Source organism: Rattus rattus, chromosome 9, assembly GCF_011064425.1.
Source record: "Rattus rattus isolate New Zealand chromosome 9, Rrattus_CSIRO_v1, whole genome shotgun sequence".
NCBI classification, from domain to species: domain Eukaryota; kingdom Metazoa; phylum Chordata; class Mammalia; order Rodentia; family Muridae; genus Rattus; species Rattus rattus.
The window spans coordinates 55,931,792-55,950,237 of record NC_046162.1 but is presented as its reverse complement, the minus strand read 5'-3'; the positions used below and the strand labels follow the sequence as shown (position 1 = coordinate 55,950,237).

Genomic DNA, 18,446 nt, shown 5'->3' with positions numbered 1-18,446 from the left:
CTCTCTCTCTGAGACAGGGTTTCTCTGTATAGTCCTCACTGTCCATGTAGACCATGCTGGCCTCGAACTCAGAGATCCACCTGCTCCTGCCTCTGGAAAGCTGGGATTAAAGGCACGTACTTCCACAGTCTGCTTTTCACACTCGTTTTTTCAAACAGAAAAGATGAGGGGGGAGGCTGTGCTTCCTCAGGGCAGACCCCTTATCACCCCTCGGCTTGTTTGTTTTCTTAACTCTCACCGGTAGGAAGCTGGGAGGTGGCCCACTGCCTTTGATCCGGGTCTCTCAACTGCTCTTCCTGATAGATGTTTGCTGTGGGCTGAACCAGAAAGCTGGAGTAACTGCTGCAATAGTCATCTGCACCAGGCCACAACGGTCGCCAGAACACCGTGGCCCCTCCCACCAGGCCACCTTGCTGCGCTTAGATTTGAAACTGGAGAGGTGAGACCCTGGACTTGCCTCGGAGGGGAGGGTGCACCGTGGCATCCTAGCAGGGTCAGGACAACAGCCTGCTTGGCTAGACTGTGGTTGGAGGTCAAAGGGCAGGGCACCTCTTTTGGCTTCCCTCTTAAGCCCAGTGCCCTTTGCCCTAGGGGGTGAGATCCGAGCTGAAGACGGCCCCCTAGCTTGACCAATGAACATCCATCCCATCGTTGGGATGGGACGAGTAGGAGTGGGCGGGACCTTTCTGTTTAACAAACAGCCTCCAAACTCCCCTTCCCATGCAGTCAGGATTCTAGATTTTTCTCTTTCCAGTCTGTTCTCTTTGACTCTTCCTTGCCTCTCCCGGGCACCTGCTCTCTCTCCTAGCACCTGCTGCCCTGTAGGAAGGGCAAGAGCAATTCTAGGCGGTGCACAGTGAGGAGTCTCCACCCCTCCTCCTGCGCTTCCTTCTCCAGGGCGCCTCTCAGGCCCCGCCCTCACCTGCCCAAGATAATTTTAGTTTCCCTGGGCCTGGAATCTGGATACGCAGGGCTCGCTCCATATTCTCCCGCCTCAACATCCAAAGGCGGGCTAACCCTCCTACCACCTGTAGAGAAGAGAGAGAGGGTTCGAAATCAAATCCAAGGGTCTGGGACCTCTAGACAGAGCCAGCCTTTGGGTCCCGGTGTCCCGCTCCTTCTGCTGGAGTTCCTCCAGGTAAGCCGATCGAGATCGACTCAATCCGCTCCTACCCCCAGCCTCACTAGAGCCTCAGGTTGTGCCCGCTTCGAGCGGATCTGGCCAGCTGCCCAGGTAAATGGCTCGGAGGCTGCCAAGCTCTCCCCCTGACCGCCCTCTCTCGGCGAGGTCAGGCCAGAGGCGGGGGAGAGAGGGGTGGGTGGTAGTTAAGGCCTAGAGTCTTTCTCCCTAAACCGGTGGCCTCAGGCAGGTGAGCTAAGGTTTGTTGGGTAAAGACCAAAGCGGGAACTTCATCTTGGGGGGTGGGGTGGGATGGGATGCACGTTAGGTCTGGGTCCCTAAGGTAAGATTCATTCGCCTGATGCTCTCTGCGCTGCGTTGTTTTGGTTTGTCGGTTCGTTGGTTGGCATCTCAAACCCTTCCCTCTCCTCCCCTTGCTCCCTGAGACCTCTCACTCCCACCTTCTCTCCCAGGGAATTCGTGAATGGGAGGTAAGGTCTCTCGGTCACCTGAAATCTTGACTTTCCGGCTAAAAGTAGTTCTTCTTACCGAAGACCAGTTATTAGGGGGTGCCGGATCGGAGGTTGCCCTTCAATGCCTTATTGAGCTCAATTTACTACAATCTGGGGTTCCCATTCGGAGGAGAGTGAAGGAGAGGGAGTCCCTCAATGGCTGGAACTCCGCCTCTCCACGTTGTAGTCCCACCTCGGATACGGAAGCCCAGTCGGCTGAGGATCCCTCCTGGCTGCGGATAAGAGTGGACAAAGAAAGCTAGAGGGGTGGGCGTAGGGTCTTCAGTGCCTGGAAGACCGTGTGTGGCTGGTATGTCCGCCTGTTTGAGGAGGCTGGAGCTGGGGAAAGACCTAGGTCCGGGTCTGGGTCCTCGCGGCCGGATGGAGACAGAGTGCACCTGAAGGGCCAGGCGATAGTATTTTCAACCTTTTTTCCTTTTGTCCCCCAAGAATGCAACGCCTTCTGGGTTATGAGTCTGTCTAGCCTGGACTCTGCTCTCCCCCTTAATAGCGCGTGCTTGTGTGTGTGTGTGTGTGTGTGTGTGTGTGTGTGTGTGTGTGTGTGTGTGTGTGTGTGTTGTTTGTGTTCTCCTCGAAGGCAAACTAATGATTAACTCGACGGAGAACTGTAGCATTCTTCCCAAATTAAACATTAAAAGAGTTGTCCCGCCCCACTTTATTCTATTGGATGTGTCGTCGTCCCCCCCCCCCCGCGGAGTGGGCGGAGCATCAACTTCGGGTCAACTAAGGGTTTCCCACCTCCTCACCTGGTCCTGGTACCCAGAGAGGTTAAGCCCCCTCATCCCTCCCCAAGCCCTGATGGGGTTTAGCTTCGTGTGCTGGAACAGAACCGGATCTAAGGTTACCTCAGGCCACCAGCTAAATTGTCGGCCCCACCAACCCTTCCCCTCAACTTGGGTAGAGTGGATGGTGGCCTTGTTTGCAGTTGGCCCCAAACATTAGGCCTTGCCACTCGCCCTTGGGGCTTTCTAGGTGGGGCAAGATTCAGGAAGTAAACAAGGCAGCTGGGAGGGTAGGAGAAAGGGTGGGGCAGGAGCCCTGCTGGGGCTGGAGAGTTTGGAGTGGCCCTGCTGAGAGGACAAATTGGTTGGGGGACCTGTTTCTCCAACACTGGAACCTTTGCTTAGGCCCTAGTCTGAATGTTTTAGATCTCTTGGGCAGGGCTGCCAGACCCACAGCAGGCTCCCCTGCCTCAACTCAAATTTTAGTTACTGGACTGTGCCTAGTCCTGTCCATCTGAGGGGTGCGGTGGAGGGATCTGGAAGCTAACCCTAGCTTAGCCTGCACCTGAGTTTCTGGCATCACACTGTAATCTGACTTCCGTCTACTTCCTCCTCTTCCAAACACCTGTCTAATTGGGTGTTGTTTTCTCCATCTGAGGGAGGGGCACCCTCGCCGACGCTCCCTTCTCTCTCTCCCTGAAAGGGGAGATTAGGTGGGTGGGAGTAGGTGCCAGGTGTTGGTGTCCCTTGCTTGGTGTCTTGAGGATGCTAAGTGTCAGGTGTGTCTTGCTTGCTCTACTTGGCTCTCCTGGGGGTGCTTGGCTGTCTGTCTGTCCTCTTGGCTGTTTTAACTCCACTCCTGCCTGGTACCCCTCAGGTCAGGACATCTCAGAGTGTGTTCAGAGACCCTCTTCTACCAGCCACGTAATCTCCATCGTATATCTTGGGGGGTAGTTAACAGCAAAGACCCTTGTAGGTTTCAGACTCAGGCCAGTTAGGGCTGCATGCTGCTTGTCTATCGCCAGGAGGTGGGCTCCAATCCTGAGAGACCTCTGGATCCAGGCAGGGCGTTTCCTTGCCCCTTCCTGGGCTATGAGCAGGGAGTTGGTTCAAGACTCGAGGTGGGCAGATGATTATTCCCACCCGGGCTGGACACTGGCCAAGGGTGGGGAGGGTGACCTCAGAGGAGCCTCAGGCTGCCCCTCCTCACATCTTCATCTCTCCCCAACCCACAGCACCCCTTACTTACTCCCAGGCTACCTCTGTAGGTTGGGAAGTCGTGGATGGAGGGCAGGGGCCGGTTGTTTGTGTTCCTTCTCAGCCAGGAAGTCCTGTGGATGAGTCAAGGTTGAATGAAGAGCCTGCGGCTGTCCCGCCCCACCTTGACTCACCTGTCCCCCAGATCCCTTCATGCCCTCATGGAAGGGTCAAGTGTTTGTCCTATCCTGTGTGGAGGGGACCCCCGGTGTCCTCACAGCCCTGGTGAGGATGTCTGGCGAACAGGCAGGGTGCTGGGATTAGCATTGGCTATGCCAGGCTCAGCACCAAGGGTTTGCTGGCTCCTGCAGGGAAGGGGGCTGAAACTCCCCCACCCCAAGATCTTTTTGCCCGGTCTTTCCTGTCCTTACTTGTTCTATCGTCTCTGCCCCCGTGGGCGCTAAGGCATAGGTGACACTCCGGTGTGTATGCCAAGTGCTTTCAGACCAGAGAAGGGCTAAGACAGGTGCACAGTAATGGGGGCAGAGTTCCCAGCACAAGGCTGAGTGTGGCAAGACCAAGAGGATTTCTCATACCTAGGAGGTGCCTTTAGCATTGAGGCTTCTGGAAAAAGTTGGGCAGGATGAGGAGTCTAGGAAGGCACTCAGTCTGGAGGCTGCTGGGGTAAGAGCCTCCAGGCCTTCCGCTCCCACCACATCTTGAGCGCTCGGTCTTGCCCTCCTGATTCTTGTCCCTCTCCACCCCCCCCCCCAGGGTGTCACTCATCACTCAGCCGGGTGCTACCACAACAGGCTTGGCAACTGCATCTGGCAATGAGGTGCCAGAACGGCAAAGTGCCGGGAAAATCTGGGGCTGAGCCCAGTGAAATGAACAACCTTTCTTTGCCTTGACCCAGTGATTGTAGCTAGGGGCGTGAGGCACGGAGCCTGCCCAGTCTTCCCGGGCTGCTTTTGCTGTAGGCTGAGCGCTGGACTGACAACCACTGGGTACATACGCGCACGCTTCCGTATAAAGTACGCATGTCCTGTTCCCTGAGGGCTCAGGGGCAGCCGCAGCGGCAGCCTGTGACGTCAGCAGCGGCAGCACGTGACGTCAGCAGCACCGCATTTTCTTTATAGGTGCCATGGAACTGGATCTGAGCCCGTCTCATCTCAGCAGCTCCCCAGAAGATGTGTGCCCAACTCCCGGGACCCCTCCTGAGACTCCTCCGCCCCCTGATAACCCTCCGCCCGGGGATGTGAAGCGGTCTCAGCCTTTGCCCATCCCAAGTAGCAGGTAGGATGGGGCAATGGGACTGCCTTGGTAGGAAGGTCAGTGGACAGGTAGGCCAGCCAGCGCTGGCTAACACGCGGGTGCTTCTCTCCCTCGCTCTTTGCCATAGGAAACTTCGAGAAGAGGAGTTTCAGGCAACCTCTCTACCCTCCATCCCCAACCCCTTCCCCGAGCTCTGCAGCCCACCTTCACAGAAACCCATTCTTGGTGGTTCCTCCGGTGCTAGGGGGTTGCTTCCTCGAGACTCCAGCCGCCTCTGTGTAAGTTGATTTGGAAAAGGGAAAGGTGGGGTATCCTGGTCTCTGAGGACAGGGTAAGTCAGAGAGTAGAATCACCCCCTGCCTTACCCCAAGTCACCTGCAGTTCTTGGGGTACAGGTGGTGAAGGTGTACAGTGAAGATGGAGCCTGCCGGTCTGTGGAAGTGGCGGCAGGCGCGACGGCTCGCCATGTGTGTGAGATGCTGGTGCAGCGAGCTCACGCCCTGAGCGATGAGAACTGGGGCCTGGTGGAGTGCCACCCCTATTTGGCTCTGGGTGAGTTGAGGTACAAGGAGCTGCGGGCCTATTTTCCATCTTGGGCCAGTAGGTGCTCGTCGCGGAGGCTTAGTTACTCTCTACCAACCCCTGTTTTTCACCTTTGATCCCAGAGCGGGGTTTGGAGGACCATGAGTCTGTGGTGGGAGTGCAGGAGGCCTGGCCTGTGGGTGGAGACAGCCGCTTCATCTTCCGGAAAAACTTCGCCAAGTATGAACTCTTCAAGAGCCCTCCGGTGAGTGTGTGCGAGGGAACCTGGGGACACACACACACACACACACACACACACACACACACACACTCACACACACACCCTCTGGATCCACAGCCTGGATTCTTGAGCTCTGATTCCTCATTTCTTTCTCCCTCAGCACACCCTGTTCCCAGAAAAGATGGTTTCCAGCTGTCTGGATACACCAACAGGCATATCCCATGAAGACCTCATCCAGGTGAGTCTTCACCAATGTCTCCCACTTCACCATACGTCCACAATCCCCCTAAGAGTCATCCAGAGTTTCACCCCCTGCCACCAGGCCATGGGCAGTCTGTGTGTTTGTTGGTGTCCCCTCTCCCACCACGGTGACCTTGCCTGTGAGTTTGTGACAGTCATTACCGGGCACAGCACCTCCTCCTGAGGCCTGAGAGGAAGGCTGGCCTTTCATGCTCTGCTCACATCTATCCTCAGAACTTCCTGAATGCTGGCAGCTTCCCTGAGATCCAGGGCTTCCTGCAGCTTCGGGGATCAGGCCGGGGGTCAGGTCGAAAGCTTTGGAAACGATTCTTCTGCTTCCTGCGTCGGTCTGGCCTCTATTACTCGACCAAGGGCACCTCTAAGGTGAGGTTGTGAGGGGTCAGCTCCAGCCTGTCACGTACTTTTTCCTCACTGGTCCTCTTAGACCTTTCCACTCTCAGACCAGGGGGACCCTCAGCTGCTCTTCCTTCCCCTTGGACTGGCCCTGCCCGAACCTTTCTACCCCAACCCATTTGACTCACCTACCCCAGGAGTGGCAGTAGAAAAGACCGGCCACTTGAATCAGCCTCTGCTTGTGTGCGTGTGTATGTTTCTGTCTTGTGTGTGTGTGTCTGTCTGTATGTGTGTCTGTGTGTATGTCTCTGTGTGTATATCTATGTGTGTATGTCTGTGTGTGTCCCTCTATGTATGACTGTATGTCTGTATCTCTGTGTACCTGTGCCTATGTGTGTCTGTCTGTGTGTGTCTGTGTGTGCCCCTCTATGTGTAACTGTATGTCTGTCTCTGTATACCTGTGCTTCTATATGTGTGTCTCTGTGTGTGCCTCTGTATCTGTATGTGTATCTGTGTGTGTATTTGTATGTCTTCTCTATGTGTGTCTGTATGTCTGTGTCTCTGTGTGCCTGTGCCTATGTGTGTGTATCTCTGTATGTGTGTGTACCTCTGTGTGTGTACCTCTGTGTGTGTCTCTCCTTCTGTGGATGTTTGTGTGTGTGTGTGTATGTCTGTGTGTGTCTATGTCTATGTCTCTGTGTGCCTGTGCCTATGTATGTATATCTCTGTATGTGTGTGTACCTCTGTGTGTATGCCTGTGTGTGTCTCTCCTTCTGTGGATGTTTGTGTGTGTGTGTGTATGTCTGTGTGTGTGTATGTCTGTGTGTGTCTATGTCTATGTCTCTGTGTGCCTGTGCCTATGTGTGTATATCTCTGTATGTGTGTGTACCTCTGTGTGTATGCCTGTGTGTGTCTATGTCGTGTGGATGTTTGTGTGTCTGTGTGTGTCTGTGTGTATCTGTATGTATGTCTGTGTGTGCATCAATGTCAGCGGTCTGCCTCAGGCGGATCTCCTTAGGAACTGTCTATCTTGATTTTAAAGACAGGGTCCCTACTGGGACCTAGGACTCGTGGATTAGGTTAGACCGCCTGGCCAGAGAGCCCTGAGAACCCTCTTGTTCCTCACACTGGGATTAGATGTACAATATTACTTCTGGCTCTTAAGGTGGGTGGGTGCTTGGGGAGGGGGACTCTTTACCAACTGAGTCACCTCCTCCGCTCTGTTTGCTGTGTGACCATGGATAGTTCCCTGCCTCTCCCTGATCCTAAAATCTCTCCATGGGACACCAACATGGAGATGGGATCTCCCTGTACCAAGTCCTACTGTCTCATGCTGCCTAGGACCCGAGACACCTACAGTACGTGGCAGATATAAATGAGTCCAATGTGTATGTGGTGACCCAGGGCCACAAGCTGTATGGGATACCCACCGACTTCGGCTTTTGCGTCAAGGTGAGGGCTGCAGCCTGGGCTGGACTGGGGGAGGTGGGAGCTGCCTAAGTTTGAGTCCTATCTATGGCTTTTGAATGCCACGTTGAGGAGCCCAGCCTCTTCTCCCTGTACTTGCACCTTTGGACAGGGCTTGGGTCCTCCCCTGCCCTAGGGCCTCTGAGTACAGAATCATATAGGGGACAGTCCACTTCTCTCCCCAGCCCAACAAGCTTCGAAATGGCCACAAGGGCCTCCACATCTTCTGCAGCGAGGATGAGCAGAGCCGGACTTGCTGGCTGTCCGCCTTCCGGCTCTTTAAGGTGAGATCCCTGGAATGGCCGTGGGGCTGGCCGTGCCTGGTAGAAATGACATGGCTCTGCCTTCAGAGGTCTTCCCAGTGAGGAGGTCATCACAGCCCAGATATTTCAGAATACCCATCAGGAAGGGCAGACTCAGTCCTGCTCTGTCACAACATTTCCTAGGCTCTCATAACCTCAGACCCTCTTTCCCCCCTGCCTCCAGTACGGGGTACAGCTGTATAAGAATTATCAGCAGGCCCAGTCTCGTCACCTGCGCCTATCGTATTTGGGGTCTCCACCCTTGGTGAGTGTACTATCCCGGGGTACGGGAGAAGTGGGTATGCAGGTTCAGGGCAGCTCTTCTGACCCCTTCTCTCCTCATTCTGTCCTCTCTCCAGAGGAGTGTCTCAGATAATACCCTGGTGGCCATGGACTTCTCTGGCCATGCTGGGCGTGTCATTGACAACCCCCAGGAAGCTCTGAGTGCTGCCACGGAGGAAGCCCAGGCCTGGAGGGTGAGGCCTTCACACACCTATGCATCTGCTGTACTGGCTCCCAATGGGCTTTCGTGGAGGGAGGGTGGGAGGAAAGGGCTTGGGATTCCAGTGAATGCCAAGGGCTCCCTGACGTCCATGTCCTCCATTACAGAAGAAGACGAACCACCGCCTCAGCCTGCCCACCCCGTGCTCCGGCCTGAGCCTCAGTGCAGGTGGGCGATGGTCTAGAATCCCTCGGGTGGGCTACATTGCTACTCTGAGCAGTCCTAGCTGGGGCGGGGCGGTTCCCTTCCCTGAATGATCAGCATCTCTTCCCCCCTGACCCTAGCTATCCATCGCACCCAGCCCTGGTTTCATGGACGAATCTCCCGGGAGGAGAGCCAGCGGCTAATTGGACAGCAGGGCCTGGTGGATGGGTAAGGGGCTGGGCTGGGCTGGGTAACAGACCTGGGGGCCGGAAAGTCCCTAGAGCAGTTGTAACCAGGAACCCCTGATAATGCTACTTTGTTTCCCGCACAGTGTATTCCTGGTCCGGGAGAGCCAGCGGAACCCACAGGGCTTCGTTCTGTCTCTGTGCCATCTGCAGAAAGTCAAACATTATCTCATCTTGCCAGTGAGTAACTCCCCTACCCCTGAGCTAGGTTCTTGTAGCCCGGAGATATGAGACTTGAAGCCCCACTACGCACCTCCTTTCTCCCTGTACAAGAAACAGGGGTCGATTGCTGGCCCCGCGGGCTGCTCACTCTCTGATCTGCCTTCTGGCCACACCACAGAGCGAAGATGAAGGCTGCCTTTACTTCAGCATGGATGACGGCCAGACCCGTTTCACGGACCTGCTGCAGCTGGTGGAATTCCACCAGCTGAACCGAGGCATCCTGCCCTGCTTGCTGCGCCACTGCTGTGCCCGTGTGGCCCTCTGAGGCCACACAAGCTGTTACAACCATGGGGCTGCTTATCACCCTTCTGCTCCGTTCAGTGGACTCGGTGCAGATGGGTGGGATGATAAACAGATGAAGAGCTCCCCCCACTTTTCTCCCATTTTTTTTTTTACCTCCCTCAGGTAATGAAACATCCCCCAACCCTGTCCATCCCTGACTCCTGTCCCCAAGGGAGGCATTGTGGTCCTCTCCCCTTGGTAGAGCTCCTGAGGCAGTGAAGGGCATTATGAGAGGAGTAGGGGCAGCCTGGGTGGTCTCATGCCCCGCCCACACTCTGTACAGACTGAGAGGCCAGTTGATCTGCTCTGTTTTATACCAGTGACAATAAAGATTATTTTTTGATACACCCACGAGTTCTGTCTGGCAAGAACTGACAAGAGAACCAGCAGAGGGAAAGGCCTTGGTCAACCAGAATATGCCCTGAAGACAAAAAGGGTGTTAGCTGCCAGAGAGCTTTCAAACCCTAGCAGGTACCCAAGTCAGTCAGTGCCTGTTAAATGGACGAATGGACAACAAGGGGTGGTGCTTTTCTTTCATTCTTTTAAAAAAAAAAATCAAAATTATGTCTATGACTGTGGGTTTGTATGTGCATGGGCGCATGCAATTGCTCAAGGAGGCCAGAAGGGGGCACCGGGTCCCTCCGAGTGTAGTTAGAGCCAGCTGTGTGCTAATGTAGATGGTGGTAACCAAACTCGGGTCTTCTTCAAGAGTAGTCTGTGCCTTTGACCACTGATCCAGCTCTTCAGCCCCAAGGGACTGGACTTTTCTGATACAGCCTAGATCTAACCAAGCCTGGGAACTGTGACGCATGACTAGAATCTCAGCACTCAACTGCAGAAAAACAACTGCAGGAAACAGTTCAGGGCTAGCCTGGGTTATATGAGACCCTGTCTCACGACCTCCCTTTTCTCCACAAACCAAGACGAGTTAGCAGCAAGCCTTGGACTAGTTGGTGGACAGTGAGTTCTGACGAACGCCACGGGGAAGGGAGAGGAGTCTCACTTCCCTCACTCTGGTTTTCTACCAACTTTTTCTCCCTCTCTGCAGTCCCCAGATCTGCTTTCTGCCCCTACAGCCTCCCTCTCAGGAATCCTGGCAGGGAAGGGAGATGCAGCTCTAAGTCTCTAATCTCCAGCCCGTCTTTCAGCTTCCAGAGTGAGTTGAGACCGTGCAAGCCTGCCCACTGCTCAGTCAGGCTGCATTTCCCCAGAGTTCCATGCCTTCATCTAACCCAATGGCAGCCTTATAATAAGTACATCCAACGACACCCACACCCTCTGCCCGGTTGTGGAGACGCATCTTTTAGACTAAGCAGATTTTATTTTGGGAAAAAAAAAAAATCAAATTTTGACTCTAATTCCATCAAACTAGTTTCCCAGAATTATGGGGGCCAGTGAACATATGAGTTGACTTGACACGTGGGGACAGTTACCAAAATCAGGACTGGGAATCAGAATGGATAGTTTAGTTTCTACTTCAACGACAACCAAAGGACCCAAACCCAAACTCCCTGTAAAAACACGTTCATGAGCGACTGGGGACATTCTAACTCATTCAATATTATATTAAGGGATATGCTTACATTTTTAACATATGGTAATGGCGTGGTAGGTTTTTTAATTTTTTAAAAAAGATTTATTTATTTCACATATATGAGCGCACTGTCGCTGTCTCCAGACACACCAGGAGAGGGCATCGGATCCCATTACAGATGGTTGTGAGCCACCATGTGGTTGCTGGGAATTGAACTCAAGACCTCTGGAAGAGCAGTCAGTGCTCTTAACCGCTGAGCCATCTCGCCAGCCCCCAGGTCTTTTAATTTTTTAAAAATTTCCGATACAGGGTTTCTCTGTATTCCTGGTTGTTTTGGGACTTTTTCTGTACACCAGGCTGGCCTCAACCTCAGAGACTCGCCTGCCTCTGTCTCCCAAGTGCTGGGATAAAAAGCATGTGCCACCACCCAGCGATAGTTCAATCCCTCTCCCCCTTGAAAAGGCTTATGCCATGGTAAACCTTGTAATCCCAGCACTCAAAAGTTGCAGGCAAGCCTGAGCTACTTGGTGAGACTATCTCACCAAACACACCAAACACCTAGCAGAGGGATGAGGGTTCGGGAGGTGGGGGAGGGGTCTGGGGGAGGGGTGTGTCAAGCAGAAGGGGAAGACTCATTAAGTATTACAGGGAGATAATCTTCCCAAGACAGCTTTGCTGTGTATTCCTGTTTAGGCTGAGATTTGCTATGTAGACCAGGCTGGCCAGCTTGGAACTCACAGACATTCCTCTGCCTCTCTGAAACACACCCCTTATCTCCCCCTCCACATCCTCCATCCCCAAGCATGTGTCGCTCCACCCAGCTCAGCTTCATTTTTTAAAAAGATCAATACTTTTTGAAATTTTCACAATCTTTAAAAAAACAGATGAGAGATCCTGTCTAAACCTCTAAGACCCATTAAGCACTAGGTAAACAAAACAGTTCCTCTGTCGGCCACATCGTTGGCCTTGTTCAAATCCAAGCTCTACCATGAACTGGGGGGACACCTTGGCTGTCTAACTAGCCAGGTGCCAGGTCTGGCATTCTGCTCCCCTGCAGCTGACTTCCAAGTGGGACCTCTAAGCTTCTGAAAAGACTTTCCTCTGTAGTCTAGGTCTCCCAGTCAGGTTGGCTTGAGGTGACCTCAAAGGTCCAGCCACTTCAAGAAGCGCTTGGGTCAACTTCAGCAAGAATTGGGCCAATTGGGATGAAGTCGACCCACGCTTGGCTAATGCCAGGCTGGGGAGCTTGGAGTCACGTCTGACAAACAGGCAAAGAGACCCTTTAACACTCCAGCGTGCCTGCCGGGACCTCCCCTGCAGAGTTCTCTGTAGCCGGGATCCTGGAAGAGCTGCAGATCTCACTGCTTTTCTGTAGGACTTGAAGCAAAGGCCAGTGCCCTCCCCATCTGGCCACCTGCCACGCCCGGAACTAGCTCTTTTACTGGCTGCTGCTAAAGCTTGGAATTGGGAGCCCATACCAATCACGGATGCCCACTGTTATTCCTGCCAAGGTCCCAGAAAAGGGGCCAAGATGAGTCACCCTTTAAGCATGTCTGAGGAGTTCATCTGTTCCCAAAGAAAAGCCAGCATCTCCTCAGCACCTGAGGTACTGGGCAGGGGACCTCGCCCGCTTCGGTCAACCAGCCAATCGGAGTCTCTGAGACCAAAAGGCCTTCCACTTTACACACAGGAAACTGAGCCTCAGAATGAGTGACTCACCTGGGGTCACAGAGAAAGTTAGAAACAGCCAGTCCAGGCTGCAGACGGTAGATACCATCCTTTCTATCCTCGAGGGAGGAACGGGGGGGGGGGGCTCAGAGCCATAAGGAATGGAGAGGTTTAATGAGAGAGGGAGGGAAGAGGAGAGGAAAGGTGGCCGGCCATGGGCGCGTGGGAAGGGGAAAGGGGGGTTGGAATGAGAAGAACAAAGAGTAAGAGGGGTAAGAGAGGAAAGGAGGGGCAAGCAGCCCCTCATATAGTCAGGCACAGCTGGCTGTTGCTAGGCGACTGTGGGGCGGAGCATACCTGACTGCTGCCAGGTAGCTGTGGGGGTGGAGCTTAGACAGAATATCCACCTGGTTGTCCTCTGACTTCCTCTGCTACACATGCATCATGGCTTATGACCTTCCCTCTAAATAAATACATAAATAAATGAATGAAATGAAATAGTTTTGAGGGCTTGCAAAGTGGCTCAGCGGGCAGGGTTTCAGAGGTTGCAAATGAGCCTTGTGATTGGAGTTGAGGGAAAGCTGTGTGGGAGTGAGATGTGGGCACACCACGCACGTGTGATTATGGAAGGCGTGTGCATCCTTTAACCTGCCAGTTTCTAAGGCCTGAGCCACATCTTCCAGCACACGGTAGAACGCCCTCCTTCCTTCTGGGTACCTGACCACTTCCCCCACAGGATTCCAGCATATTCAAGCTTCACCAACTCTGGTCTATCCCGCTCTCTTATAGCCATCAGTTTTTATCCAGATTTCACAGTTTTGGGTTCCCTCCTTCCACGCTGTGGAGCCACCGAAGCCTATGCATCTAAGGGATGAACTTGGTGTTCTCCCCTCCCCCCCAACCCCTCACCCACGGAAAGACGGGGAGGTGAAGTGTCCTGGAGTGGGTTTAGTGAATAGGAGAGGCTCCAGACTGATGAGACCAGGCTGCAGTTGGAGAGCGCGTGCACGCCGGAGTCCCACCCACACCGATGTATAAGCATCCACGGCTGCGCCCTCCTGCGGCCAACTCGGCTCGCACGACGACGCAATTGCTGACAACTTGACGTTCTTTGAATACTGCAGGCCGAGGACCCAAATACGCGCAGTAGGTCTCCGGACCCTTCCTAGGGTCTGGAACGACTTCACATGTCGAATCCATCCCTGCGCAGCGCGGTGCAGGGAGGTGCGCGCAGCAACCCCGCGTTGGCGCTCCGCGAGTCTCTGCGGGGTTCCGAGCGAGTCCAGCTACGCGGCTGCAGTGCCACCCAGCGGCCATTCCTGGAACTACGAGCGGTGCCTCCCGAGGTTCCCAAGAGTAGATTCGGGCGCATTTCCCCTGCCCCTCCCCCGTTTCAAAGTTTCGCTCTGGGGCGAGGGGAGCTCCTACCTCGCTGCAGTGCCCGGAAGGGCGGGGTGAGGCGAGGCGCAGCCGCGGCGCTGGGCTGTGACCCCGGCGGTTTCACTTCTGGATCCCGCTTCGCTGGGGTTGGGAGAGGAGGACTTGGGTGGGGAGGGTAAGGGCGGTACCTGTGGGCAGGCGGGGTCTAGGGCTAGGGACCCCTGGGGTGTCACGCGACCCACGCCTTCCTGCGCTTACTTTCCGCCCCTAGGCTCCATTCCGTTGTCCCCAGGTCTGTTGCGTGTCCGCAGTGGCCGCCGCCCAGTCGAGGCTGCAGACCCCGGAGAGGCGCCTGGAGGCGTGGGCGGCAGAAGGGGAGAGCTGTGAAGCCGCAGGTTCGGGGTTAATCTGCTGGCTGCTGGGACGCCTGGCTGTTTCTCAGAAATGTAGCTACCCCTTCCCTCACCCCCTTGGCTCCCACCTTGCGCCTCACCCCTTCACCTCTACGGAGCCCTTACAGAGTTCTCTCCTACGTTCCCTGACCCCCGGGAATCTGTATCCACCCTGGGAAGGGGTGTAGAGCACCTCAGCCCCCACATTCAGACCTTCCCACAGTTGAAGAGACAGGAGCCTGGTACCTCTTTTTCCCTTATTTCTTGTCCCAGAATCTTATAAACAGTTGAGAAAGTGGCTTCTTGGGGGAATATCAGGCTACACCTCCTGTGCCCGCTCCCTAGTAGCCCTAAGGTCGAGAAAGGTATGGGAAGAGGATTCTCTATCCCTGGGTTTGCTTTTGTTGTTAGAGGTCTCGAGTCCGCTAGAGCAATGGTGTTGAAGTTGAGCTTAGAGTCTCAGCCCAAAGAGACTGGAATACAAGTACCAGCGCCAAGTTTTCCTGAGCTGAGGTCCTCTGTGTCACACACACACACACACACACACACACACACACACACACACACACACACACACACACACACACACACACACACACACAGGAACTCCGCCAGGAAGGCTGAGAATGTCATTCCAGTGGGGGTGGGATGGGACTTGAGTTGGTGGTGGGACAAAGTTGGGGGAGGAGGTAGCACCTGCCCCCCTGGTTCCCATCCAGGGCTGTGGTTTATTTGACTAGGCTGCTCTTTTGGGCCAGGGGGGCAGAGGGGTGGTGGTGGGGTTGATGGGAAAAAGATTCTGGGGCTTCCTGCCCCCTCACTCCTGGGTTGGGGGTGGCAGGCGCCTTACAGGTTACATCACTCACGAGCACTGTAACCTCCGTTCTTTCCATTGGAGACCTTTCTCCGTGTGTGTGTGTGTGTGTGTGTGTGTGTGTGTGTGTGTGTGTGTGTGTGTTCGCGCACGCGCGCGCGTGCTTGTTACCTATGGGGGGCGCTGCTATTTGGGGGGCAGGAGGCAGCTGCATACTTACAGGTCAAGACAGAGTTAAAAACAAAACCGCAGCAAACTCAACACCCGTGTCCTTCGGGGACTTTCCGTGACACCTTCCTTCCCCCTGTCCCCCGAGCCAAGGAGCGCCTCCCTAGAGGGCCTCCCCAGCCCAGGTGCAGTGCCTTTGGCCTTTATGCAAACAACCGTCTGCCCGGGAATGCTGCAGGGGCAGAATTTAAGGTCTGGGTGAACCACTGCATTCACTCACCATCTTCCTCAGGCCATTCCTGGCAGTCTGGAGTTCTGGTCTCCAATGCCCTAGGATTTTAAGGACGGGCTGGAGGGAAAGGAATTTGATCCTTTTCCTTCCCACCTTCAGGTGGCAGTTGCTTGCAGGTGGAGGTTTGGCTCCTTCAACTTTGCAGGTGGCTGGGGGTGCGGAGTGATGTCGGGGGTGGGGAAGTCTGCAGGTGTGAGGTGGCCTCTCTTGCAGAGTTCATCACCCCATAAAGCAACACTGGTCACTGGAGCTAGGAAATTTAAGTGTCCTTAGGCTGGAGAGAAATGCAACTCCACGGCCCCCAGCCCCCATCTCTTTGCAAAGGGTTCAAGGACTCCCTGTCTTCCCTTTCTCCCCTCCAGCTGTTTCTGCTTGGGAGGGAGTGGGCTTGGGGAAGGCCACACGTACAGGTAGGTCTGGCCTTTGAGTAAGGGAAAAGCTGCTTTGAGGTGATTTACTCTAAAATACAAGGGTAGGCTGCCCCAGTCCACCTTGTGCACCAGGAGGATTTGCTCCAAGTCCTCAAGCGAATGGCAGGGAGATACTGCTGCTCTAGAGCTGTGTGGGGGACCCCGCCACCAACCTGCTTAGGCCTAAGGTTGCTAACTGCAGAAGCCCCGAGGCAGACGTGTGTGTCCAACCTTTTGACACGGAGACACGATGGTATCACGTACAAAGTTCACATCCAAGAACTGCACAAGCAAATGAAACACAACCTTAATGTTTAAGTTGATGGATTTATGTGTTGGGCTGCGTTCCTGGCTGTCCTTGGCCATATGTGGTCCATGGGCCTAGGTTCTACATGCTTTTGGGTGAGTTTACGTGAACTTGGCAGAAGGCTAGACCAATCAATCATACCCCTCCAACTGTCTTGAGGTAAACGTCAGATAATAAGACAATTACGTGTCATTCTTTGGGGAGCCTCCCACATCGCACTTCAGCTGAAGTTTGGGTCCCCAAGTATCTACAGACTGTATGTTGCTTGGCTGAGTTTAATGACTGCAACCTCGAGTGTCTCACTGCTTCAGAGACCCACAGTTGAGAGAAGTCAAGACTTACCTGCCTGTCTCACAGGCTCTCTGTTGGAGGAGAGGGTGGTGAAGCCATGTGGATCAGGGAGACGGTTCTGGGGGTGTTGATCCTGCTATGTCTAGACCCCTGTCCACTGGAATCCCTAGTGAGTTTTAAAGGGCTGTATGCAGCAGAACTCTGCTAGGGCCTCAGTAGTACACAGTACGCAGGCTCAGCAGTGTGGCTGGGCTGAGACTTCTGTGGTAATTCCAGTGATTCTGATACTTTAAGAACAAGCCAAGACAAAATTATGGAGCTCTTCCTCAGGGCAGAGTGAAATCCCTCGACATTCTGACAGGAACCATGACAGATGACAGGCATGCGACAGGACTCATTTTAAACACACCAGGGTTTTATTTATGTATTTATCAGTGTAAAAAAAAAAATCAAACACAGTAAAGAAAACTTGACAATACCATCAAAGCTGCTTCATACAGGAGCTGTAGTCCTCCTCACATTCTGGCGAGGTTAGCGAGGGCTTCGCTTAAAGTGAACTTCGGACAGACGTTATGGGGTGGGAATTTACTGGACAGGGCTCCCAGTGGTGGGATTCAGGTAAATCTCCAGAGGAGGGAAGAGAGACACCATTGCAGGGGATGTTTCTGAGGAGCACAGGCAGGGGGAAAGGCTGATAGTGCAGGCCTTGTGGTAACTTCTAGGTAAGGGTGCCCTGAGTCCCAAGCTGCCTTTTGTTCTTCTCTCGTCAACTCTGCAGATGAGGGTCATCCACAGACCACACGTGTGGTAACTTTGACAACCAGAAATTAAAAATAAGCTATGTTTTTTTCCAGTAGCCAGAGGCTCACCGACTGAGCATATGAAAACCACAGTCTGGGTGAAGGTATGTATGTCTGCTTTTAAAATGACCTGCTAGTTCTTCACAACCCACAGTAATTTGGTTTCTGTAAATCCACAGAGGCAGGCCAACCAGGAAGGGCTTTGCCAGTGAGCCTGGAAAGATCCTCATATTGATGAGTCACTGGCTACCACACCAGTCATTGTTAAAGGCTGCTCCATTTCCCTTGCATATTAAAACGCGTGTGTCCTTTTTGGGAGGCAAAGAAACAGAGCCTGTTTGAGAAAGGTAGGGGGTCCTGTGGAGCTTCCGCTCTCTGGCCTCTCAAGAATGGACTCCCTAGAGTGTTGGAGGGTGGGGACCCTCTGGGAAGACTGTGAGGGTTAATGGCTGTGGTCTCACAGACATGGAGGGAGTAAAGCTCTACTGTCCTGTGAAAGGCCCTGAAAGGGTCAATGTGACTCACTCACAGTGGCTCCAAGGGCCACCATATTCTTTAGCTTTCTGTGACACAACGCTAAGACACTGCCAGTTGGGCATCGGCAGAGGGGGCGCGGGGGTGGGGGCCTCCATCTGCAATGGCACTGGACTAGTGTAATCCTAACCAGAAGTAGGATCTACAGTAGAAAATGTGTAATTACACAGTGTAACATTACCCTTCCCTCAAAGCGACTTTACAGACAAGACTACAGTGAACCTCACAGAACTCTGGAAGGTAGATATTTTATGACTTTCATTTTAAATCAAAGCATGGATGTTCCAGTTTTGGATAACCACCCAATGGTGTCGATGGATCAGATGATCTGCCATTCAGATATTGAGGGGAATGGTACATCCAACTTCTTCATAGTAAAAACACCTATGTCGCATGTTGACTGCTTGGTGGATTATGGAGGTCACAGCTTAGGTAAGGCAAGAGACAACGACTTCCATTATGCTCTGAGCTCACTCTGGGTCAAAGCC

At 53.8% G+C, this 18,446-nt stretch overlaps 1 protein-coding gene across 1 annotated transcript; it reads left to right on the top strand.

Moving 5' to 3' along the window:
- The first annotated feature begins 808 nt into the window (after window positions 1-808).
- Window positions 809-9,719, top strand: Grb7 (growth factor receptor bound protein 7). Its single transcript, XM_032912023.1, has 15 exons — window positions 809-1,138; window positions 4,712-4,868; window positions 4,975-5,125; window positions 5,243-5,399; window positions 5,513-5,634; window positions 5,771-5,848; window positions 6,085-6,234; window positions 7,546-7,656; window positions 7,857-7,955; window positions 8,158-8,238; window positions 8,333-8,449; window positions 8,583-8,643; window positions 8,760-8,847; window positions 8,951-9,044; window positions 9,205-9,719. The coding sequence occupies exons 2-15, from the start codon at window positions 4,717-4,719 to the stop codon at window positions 9,349-9,351; spliced, it is 1,608 nt and encodes a 535-aa protein (XP_032767914.1). The 5' UTR covers window positions 809-1,138; window positions 4,712-4,716; the 3' UTR covers window positions 9,352-9,719.
- The last annotated feature ends 8,727 nt before the right edge of the window (window positions 9,720-18,446 follow it).

Coding starts and splice junctions, on each gene's coding strand:
- Grb7 (XM_032912023.1), top strand. CDS start 4,717: ATGGAACTGGATCTGAGCCCGTCTCATCTCAGCAGCTCCCCAGAAGAT. Junction 5,635..5,770: donor AACTCTTCAAGAGCCCTCCG/GTGAGTGTGTGC, acceptor TTTCTCCCTCAG/CACACCCTGTTCCCAGAAAA. Junction 6,235..7,545: donor CGACCAAGGGCACCTCTAAG/GTGAGGTTGTGA, acceptor CATGCTGCCTAG/GACCCGAGACACCTACAGTA.